The following is a 9493-nucleotide window of genomic DNA, read 5'->3' as shown; positions in this document are numbered from 1 at the left end:
TGGTTCAAATATACGTCAATCTCATCATCATTTTTGGAGATTACCAGACAAATGAGATTTAACGATGGCTCGTGTTGTTGGATTTTATTTTTATTATCCCGAGACCGTATAAGTTAATTAAAACGTTCGGTATGTGCAATTCGTATTATATGTATTGTAAATACGAATATATGCATATTCACGTAATATACGATTTCTATTTAAATTTACTTATCATCCCTCTCAGCAAAATCGTCGGTTTTTTTTTTCACGACGATATTGGGAATTATTCGACAATCCTAATTAACCCAATTTATTTGCAATGCTTATTCATTTTCCAGATATCCTTTGATATTTCAATTGACGAGGCATATATCCTTTTATTTCGCTACATTTTACGCGGACGTTTTTCGTATTCAGTGCTATATCCACTTACTTAATTCATCTGTGCGCCAATCGATTACCTTTGATAAAATACGAAGGTAATATACCAGTACTCGACCGAATCTGGAACGTACCAATCGAATAACCAGTCGTATCGATATGATTTCGAACTCTAGTCCCATTGAATGTTACAATCGTCAGTAGCTTGTCAGCAGCTACTAAAGGGACAATAATTTCACCGATCTGAGTGAACAGACGCATGAAAAACTCCTTGTGTACTTTCACCACGATATTGCTGTACCTTTTATAAATTTTTATATGAAGCAACGTATCTACGATACGTGTGGCGAAATTCAATGAGCAACAATAGTATCGTAAAGATAAGTCTGTATTCGATCTACTATTAGGATACTGACACCAGGTATACGAGTATATCAGGATCTGTTATATGGCTCCAATAAGCAGGCTCTGAACCCTTAAGTACTTTGTTATCCGGACGACGTTTGAAGTGCAGAAATTCTCCTGCTAAGCCGTCTGTTTTCGCGATATTCCCTCTGCCATGTTCAATCGATTCTGATCCTACGGGACTATAGCAGCTAGGGAGCCAATAGGTGGAAATCCATGTGTCAGCAGAAGAAGAAGAAGACCACATAAGAACGTATGTATACCTGATGCCGGAACTCCTGGTAGGCAATGTGCATAAGTATCCGGGAGGTTTCCATGTGAATGCGCCGGATGACCGTTAGGAGGGTGCAATATTAAAGTCCGCTGACGTGGCAAACCCCGGTCTGGCTGGACTCACTCTTCCTTTTCTTCCCTTCTTTGCGTATGACTACGGCAGAGTTCTGTCGCTGTATTTTTCCAGTTTGTTAATGTTCAATATTCATACGGTTACGACCCTTGAGGAATACCATGTAAACGGAGAGTTGTTTTTCTATTGATAAGAGACAAATCCTCGATCGGTAACTGATGCATTTACCTAGAGTTTCCAAATAGAGGAATGCGTTAGTCTGTGAGGGATGAAAATTAGCGTTGGGATACAAATGCTTTTGAACTTTGTCTTTGTAATATAGTTTTTATTTTGAAAACTGCACTTGCGCCTAATCCCATTGACAGTTTCAGAGACAGAGGTTGAAAATGAGAATTTGAAGAGCAGCAACAGAGAATCGACCCACTTAGGCAGTAACGTATTCCACTGCTTGGAAAAAACAAGAGAAACTCTTAATGGAATAAACTTGTTACTCGCTTGGGTGTATTGCCTGTCTGGTGATTAACGGATGACTGATAACACCCTGATCAACAAATGCCGTAGAAAATTGAAGCACCAATAACTTTTAAACTTTTGCTGCTTGGAATCGTCGAATCAAAAAATGGATACAGTGGAAACACAACAAGGACCTATCAGACTGTTTGGTCTAGTGGAAATGATGAGCAACAACCTGCAATACCATTAAAAAGAGCTGCAGTAACGGTACACTATAAGGAAGGAGAACTCATTAAATCTTTTCTAGTCTTTTCATAATTAATGATCCTTTAAGCGTCGAATTAATTATTTTCCATCCAGTCGCATTTTCACTAATTCTTCTTTACATCCATTACAGCTATCCAACGAAGAACTGTATTATCTCTGGTAATGGAATTTTTTCACCAACATGGACAAAGTGCCATCCATTTGCAACTTGTACATAAGAAAATAATAATAATAGTAATTGAAAAGCAATTACTGTCAAATCAGTATTCCAATTCTTATACAATTAAATATGTACACTGCAAATGGTTACTGATAATACAATTGCTGAGAATGATCAAATCAAAGTTTCACCCTTACTCCAAGCAAGGCGTCGTACAGTTGCAAAAGTAACTTACAGAGATCAGGAAACTTCGAACCGACGTAAATTCTTCTACCAACAAGTACAAGACGTTAAATCGTTTGAGCGAAATCGAAATCGCCTTGCTTTAAGCGATTAGCGTGCCGCGTAACTTGTCTAAAACTGTAGTTTAGTGTGGACCTAAGCCTAAATGCCGTCCCATTTGTGTAAGGGTTGTCTTGAGTAGTAGAATCCAATTATTCCTACATGCCCCTCTACAGACAATGGTAAACTCTAGTAATTACCTGATTGTAATAGTGTTTTCGCGGTATCGGAACGCATTTGTTTCTAATATCAGTACATGTATACACCAAACCAGAAGCACCAAACACATAAATCCGTCATCCACGAACTTTGCCAATAGCAACCGTCAATTTAGAAAGAGGGTTCCTTGTCGCCATAAAATTTATGGTGGCGCTATCGAAAAAAGTCAAACCAATATCAAAATGGCGATTCCAATCAGACACTCCAATCTTCATCCCCACGGTGTCTACACGCTTTCCGATGATCCAGTTTTGGCAGGCTCGCAAGCTCTACCCTCCTTAGGCGGACATAAAGAGTGAGATCTGGACGGTTCAGCGGTTGGAAACTTTCCTCCTAAGCCAAGCCATCTTTGTTCATTGTGCTATCGGCATCCCGCTGGGGGTGGGAAATTAAACTTTCGGGGAGACAATGCGCTCTCCCTTGGCACACACGCTGAAAGGGCTAGTGGGAACAATGCCTTGGCAATATCTAGGGGATCCGACATTAATACTCCCGTCTGCTTTCATATTTCTGCTCTCCGTTTCCAAGCCCCCACCTCACCTTGTTCTCCTCCTCACCCTCGCTTTACCACGTAGCATCATCCTTACTCTCGCAGACCCCTCTTTATACACAAACGCTTGCCGCTGAGTTTGCTCCGACTTAAGGACATTAAAGACGGAACAATACTCTACTGTACAGAGAACCAGTGTTAAGATTGTACGACCGGGTAAATTACCTTATGAGCAAACAAGTAATGACAGACGTTAGCATATAGCTCTTCTTATTAATTCATTATTAGTCTTTGCTTTTGAACTCTTGAGATATATGAGGGTATGCAAACGTGTATAGAGTTTACATAAAGATATACCGAATAAATTAGATCGCTCGTATATCCAATTAAATGAATTCACTGGTTTACCAAATAGTTTAAGTGGTAGTTGCCAGTCTCAAGGTATACAAATTTTTTACTTTTTACACTATGAGATGGGTGCTTCTGTAACGTCTGAGCCAGTGAACCGTGACACGTAGAAAAGTTCCTACGGCTATGATTTTAATAACGTCCTGATCGATCCGAGAAACTATGAAAAATGTTAGAGCGCAGATATTCTAAGTAGAGCAGTGCAACCCTGCGTAAAAGTGTGGATATTAGAGTGAAAAAGGAGAACGAGGGAAGTAAAGGTTATACGAAGAAAAGTTTAAACGAGGATGGAGTTGTCGCGATTCCCTCGGGGTAACTGCCTTCATTCGTCCTTGAAAGAACGAAGGAGCAAAGAACTAATTAGGACGGGGAAGTCGAGGCGGAGAGTCCTTTATTGTCGATAAATAATGCATGCGGTACGCAAGAATTGGTTGGAGGCAGGGATTGAGATGGAGCCTTGAATAAAACAGTAGAAAGGAAGAAATGGTCCAAGCACCATCTTCGAGAAGGGGTTGTTCTTTCATCCCGTATAGCCGCTTGTGTTTCCGATGAATATGAACATTGCGGTTGGAGAGTCGACAGTCAAAAAGATAAGACCATTTTGAACCTTGATCTAAGATCATTTCGATTTTCCAGCTGGTCTACCGGAAACGAAAAGAAGATCGATCCGAGTGTATAGAATTGGGATTCGTGTTATTTGCCGATTCTCAGGCTCGTCCAAACGAAAATTAAATGTCAGTACGAAAAAACGTAATTCGATAACACGATTGAGCCGTCTGCTGAAGCGTGAAGTATTAAAGGGTGGAAAATGATAGCCACTTCACATCTCGTGGTTCCAGTTACGCTTTTATGGCTAAGACCCACTGAGGGTGTAAGCGAATATACTCTCATGGGAAATGCCTAAGAAAGAGTGGCCTTACATCGTGGGATTTCCATCGCAGCACCATAGATATACAGTTGTACAATATGACTGAACGAGCACAAGGGTCGACCGGTATAGAATTATTTATTTCACTCGTCATACTAAAAAATGTATTTTTGAAATATACATATATAGTGTTGATAACGAACGTATACTATAAATTCGTATGAAAGTCTTTTTGGAAAAAAGAAAAATTAATGTTTCCGTAAACCTTTATCAACGTTATAATTTTACATCGTCCCTCCGCGAAAGAACACTTTTAATTTATCATTCGTTGAAACACGAGTAGCCAGAGAAAGGCGTGCTTCCGTGCAAAAGCATTGTTAATCGCTTATAGAATTTTGACGGGACGCCAGATAAATGTCCTTCACGGAAATCATTTTGCGCATTAGTCACGGTCACGGTTAAGCCGCTTTTTTTTACATATCTTGGATGTGAAATTCTGGCTTGCACGGATTATATGAAAAGTACCGGCAACATGGTAAACTCCGTTCATACAGACGCGATTCTGTTGAATCCGCCAAACAACAGTCCCCCATGATTTCACTCATGGTAAAGACCGATTATACGTACTGCTATGAAACAATTACCAGTTTAACAATACATATGGTAATCGCGTAGGAATATATACAGAGATGATACAACGGTCTATAGTGTTGAAGCATTGTGCAAGACGAAGGGTTATATTCAGTGGGGTATTATCTTGTGAAAAAAAATAGCCTGAATATTGTAGCCAACTGGATTATTGTTAGCTTACGGTGTTACGTGACGAATATATCTTTCGCATATGCATTTCACTATTTATCATTCCCTTGAGCATATTCGAAATCATTTGTACAGATACAGTGTAACTATGTATTAATAGTGATAGATCTCGGATATTTGATGCATCATACATCTCTTGTTAATCTGGATATCAGTTCAATGCGAATCTGTCCTGTATCTTGGAATTGTGATAAGTAACGAGAATTTACGTTTATCTCTTCTTGAGTAAGAAAAATAACTCGTCCGACAACAAAGATACGTTACTGTTATTTCCCGTGAAGTAAATTTACTCTATTTATATATCCACTTGGCTATAAATTCTCTGCCTTTCCCTTGATATCCTTTATTTTCTTAAGCACTTTTCCCTAGTAGAAATTTCTCGTAATATGCTCGGATAACAACTTAGGCCCAAGCCAGGTCTATCTTGGCGCGTCTAGATGGCATATCTTACCGTGGCCCTAGTTTGCTACTAGGCAATATAACTTCCGATGAAAATCCGGCTATTGTTGCATTATATCCTTATCTTTTACGGCGTTCCCATTGCTCGATATTTAACGAGGACTAAAGTGCCTGAAGGCTATAGTTAATTTAAAAAATCTATTAAATTGTTTTCTGGGTAATTTATTCATTATTATAAAGAGTATCGTTTATTATCATAATTTTGGTTGATAACTTTATAATTAATTGACTTTGATATTAAAAAGACATTTTTGAAATCTCTTTATTCGTAGTCATAATCATCCTCGTGATGATCTGTACCAAGAGGATGGATGTAGTGAATTTCGCTGAGAAAATTGATAACCAGGAAAATTAAGTAAAGTGAAAATAGAAGATATCCATAAGAGCGACGTGCTATGCCGCCTGTTGTGTTCAAATATACTATTGAAATGAATATAGAAGTAAGGAGAAACATTATACAGCCAGGTGCCATATCACTTACTCTCAAACGGATCTGAAAGTTTGACGATTGAATACAGCCTATACCGTAAGTCAATCCAAATCCTAATAAGGTATTAAACATGGGACCTCCGAAACAGGCAGAAAATCCCATACGTGGGAAACCTTGTTTGGCGATAGTCACGTTGGAAATTAGATCTGAAATTAAATTGAAATTATTTTTAATAAATAAATAAGTGACACGGAAAACTTTATTTACCACCAACGCTATTGCCCCACGACAGAAAAGTAATTCCTAACATGGCGTCGGAAATGCCACCGGCATGTCCAATGCACTGGAGAACTGCCAATACCTCTTGTGCTACCATATAGACCACTACCATGGCCGCCATAAATCCCAAAATGGCAAATACCTGTTTGTCAATAAATAATTGGAAATAATTCCAACAATTAATTGTAGGATATGGGATGGGATTTCTTACGTTATGATATTTTGGTACACGACCCACGGATGTATTTCGAAAGACAATAATTGCTATCAGCGCAGTCGTTCCAAATACTACAGGAAGTATCGGAATAGGTCCGATCCACTGATCCCACACTGTAATGATAAAGGATAAGGACAGGGACAAAAGGCAATAGCAATTAACTCACATTTCAAAATAAATAAAATCGCTGTTGGTAATATGCAGATTTGTAAACAGTTAAGTAATTTCGACCATCCTCTATTTTCCACAAGCTGATCGACTACCGGTACGAAGAGTTGTAGTACTATCATGAAAGGTACACGAAGGATCAAGACGATTTTAAGAAAAATATTTGTCTTGCGCCACTCATCCAGATTAAACGGTGACATGTCGAAGAAAAATTCCTTAAAAAGTCCTTTCGGTCTCCTCGAGGCAGATCGTCCAGCTTCCTCTCCCGTATTTGTATCAGTTCTTAAATAAGTCTCACCAAGTGCCTTTGCTCTTATAGCTTCCGCAGCCTTCGCCATTTCTAATTTGTACAAGTTTATCAAGAATCAAGAAAACTAATAGCAATATCGTTTGATAAAAAACATAATTACCTCGTCGATTTGTTAAACAATAAAATTAAGAATGCCGTACCTAACTTTACCTGGAGACTAAAAGCACGAGGTCGCAATACAAGACTAGGCGCTGAATGTTCATTGCGATTCGCCAAATACGTATTCAGAATTTCTATATCATTCACATTTGGCATTCTTGCTGAAACACAATGATACGTGAAACATCTTAAATTTTTTAAAATTTTTTAAATTTATATATAAGTATTTTTGTGTTACGTACTCTTACGACTTTCTTCGCGATTCTGGCGCATTTGCATTAACACGACGACGCAGATGAATATGATATAAATCAGTATGAAACCTGTAACGGCTTAGGGTGAGTCTAGAATATGTGATCGATGCTGAATGTTCTGGTACCCTGGGACACGTCGTACTTATGGCCTCCCACAGGTCAATTGCCTCGTCCCTGACGACGAAACTTATCCAGGCTACAGCCATCGCGTAGAAGCAAGCATCCCTCATGAAGGGCTTGATGGTAACACGAAATGGAGAGACAATAGCTACGGAGCCAATGATAACTGCTGTCACGAAAATCCCCGCTCCAATCAATTCCGTGAATATAATGATGCTCTCATCAGGGTCCGAGACCAGAGACGTAAATATATCAGGTGCGCCATTTCCAAAGGCTAGAATCGTTACACCTGCTATGTTCTCGGAGAGACTTAAAAGCGTCGCTATTACAGCGAGTGAGGGACAAAAGCTGAAAATTATACGAGAGCTAAATTATCCGCTTGTGAATCCAATGAATATCAGGGATCAGAATATATAAATTTAGGCGTTCATTCAAGCACCCTTCAGATTCATGAACAATTTTTCTCTCGTTTTATCTAGTCCAAGCGATAAGGCAAAAATACAATTTTTTTAAAAGCATGTCATGTATCTGTAACTTTAGAGGTGAGTTTGACGGTTACATTTTCCCATCTACAAAACCATCATCTTACAGTTGGGTCCTTAAATCCTTACGGCCCATTGGGCTACGTTGTAACGGGTTAAACTTTAGCTGTACTAGAGGATCAAGAACTCAAGATGGACCTTAAGTAACAATATGATTGCAAAACTTTCCTTACAAGTTGTCCGCCGTTGTTCCTAGGATAAGGAAGAGGTACAATAGCCACAGTACATTGAGAATTAATCCAATTGCGAATAGTCCTGGTTGTTCTGTATCAAAAATACAGAAGAGGTTTTCCGTGTACTGTATCAATGAATCGGTCTCGCAATCGAAAGTATATTTTATCCACTCGCACCGATCCTTCGGCGCAATATTCCACAGATAAGAGCACTGATCCTAATCGGAGGACAAATGAAATACAAATTACATAATTCAGCAATTGGGATTAAAATATTTTTTTAATTTTAACAATTGTCAATAAATTGGAAAAAAATTACTTCTTTTATTGGCAAAGCACCGGAAGCCCCGTAATATCGCAGTCCGCGAAATTTCATGATATCACTTTTAAGCCTTTAACCTATGCACTCGTGAAGACTTTCAACATATGTCAATACGGATCGTTTTCTGCCACAATATATGGAGAAAAGAATTTATAGATCGAAAATTCCACGTACGATACCTCGAAGTCACATTATACAGTGCATGGAATGCGAGGAGGAATGATGTTATATTAAATTGCAGAACGAAGACTATATGTAGTCAGACAGTTTTGCATATTACGATTGCACGACAGACGAATGCATTCTACAGGTTAGTTTCCAACGGCGACGATTGTTTCTATAAATTCTTGCATGGAAAACCAACTATATTCAGATCAGTCGAAATAGGTTGAATAAAATGACACTTGCAATTTTGCAAGAGCATTCAGTAGAAATATGCATTTGAGTGCATACTATAGTTGCAACGCTAGTTGAGGTGAAACTGATTGGACTGAGAGGCTCATTAGGCACAGAGCTCGTACACTCTTAAGACCCTCCGTCTAGGTAAAAATAAAGCTAAAAATATAACGAGGAAAGGGTAAGAGTCTCCGGTCTTATTTCTTCAGTCTTGAAGAATATAACTATAGAAAGTCGGCTGCATTTGATATATCATAATTTATAGAAAAGTACTTGAAATTATACCAACCCATATAAAAGCACTGCACCCTTGTCGTATGATCATTAATCAAGGGATGAAATGAGGAAGAAATAAAAAATGCAGGTATCCCTTACTAATATACAACAAACTTAGACATCGTCCAGAAGCAGGAAATCCTGGCCTCGCGAAGATTCTGATTTCCCAAGCGTCCCAATTACAAGGTGCAAAACAAATATTAAAAAGGAAGTAATCAATTTTCAATTTAACCACCCCGTAGATATGATTCCCAGGTAGACCGTCAATTCCGTTAATTCGGACTGCTCCCTTTTCGTAAGGCTAAGATCATTGAAGCACACTTAACATATTTACAAAGCAACCGTTGCGGAAAGCTTTTTCAGCCAGA

At 38.7% G+C, this 9493-nt stretch overlaps 1 protein-coding gene across 1 annotated transcript; it reads right to left on the bottom strand.

Annotated features, from left to right (window-relative positions):
- Nucleotides 1-5801: 5801 nt before the first annotated feature.
- Nucleotides 5802-8720, bottom strand: LOC107272933 (mitochondrial sodium/calcium exchanger protein-like). The gene is made up of 9 exons (XM_015750619.2): nucleotides 8451-8720; nucleotides 8132-8349; nucleotides 7439-7764; nucleotides 7285-7365; nucleotides 7084-7203; nucleotides 6632-6973; nucleotides 6460-6578; nucleotides 6237-6390; nucleotides 5802-6175 (listed from the first exon to the last, which is right to left on the bottom strand). Exons 1-9 carry the CDS (start codon nucleotides 8505-8507, stop codon nucleotides 5802-5804), a joined length of 1791 nt encoding a protein of 596 aa, XP_015606105.1. The 5' UTR covers nucleotides 8508-8720.
- Nucleotides 8721-9493: the final 773 nt, after the last annotated feature.

This window comes from Cephus cinctus, unplaced genomic scaffold (assembly GCF_000341935.2).
Source record: "Cephus cinctus unplaced genomic scaffold, Ccin1 Ccin1_scaffold1333, whole genome shotgun sequence".
In the NCBI taxonomy this organism is placed as follows: domain Eukaryota; kingdom Metazoa; phylum Arthropoda; class Insecta; order Hymenoptera; family Cephidae; genus Cephus; species Cephus cinctus.
Note: the sequence above shows the minus strand (reverse complement) of the source record. Positions and strands in the feature narration are given on the sequence as shown.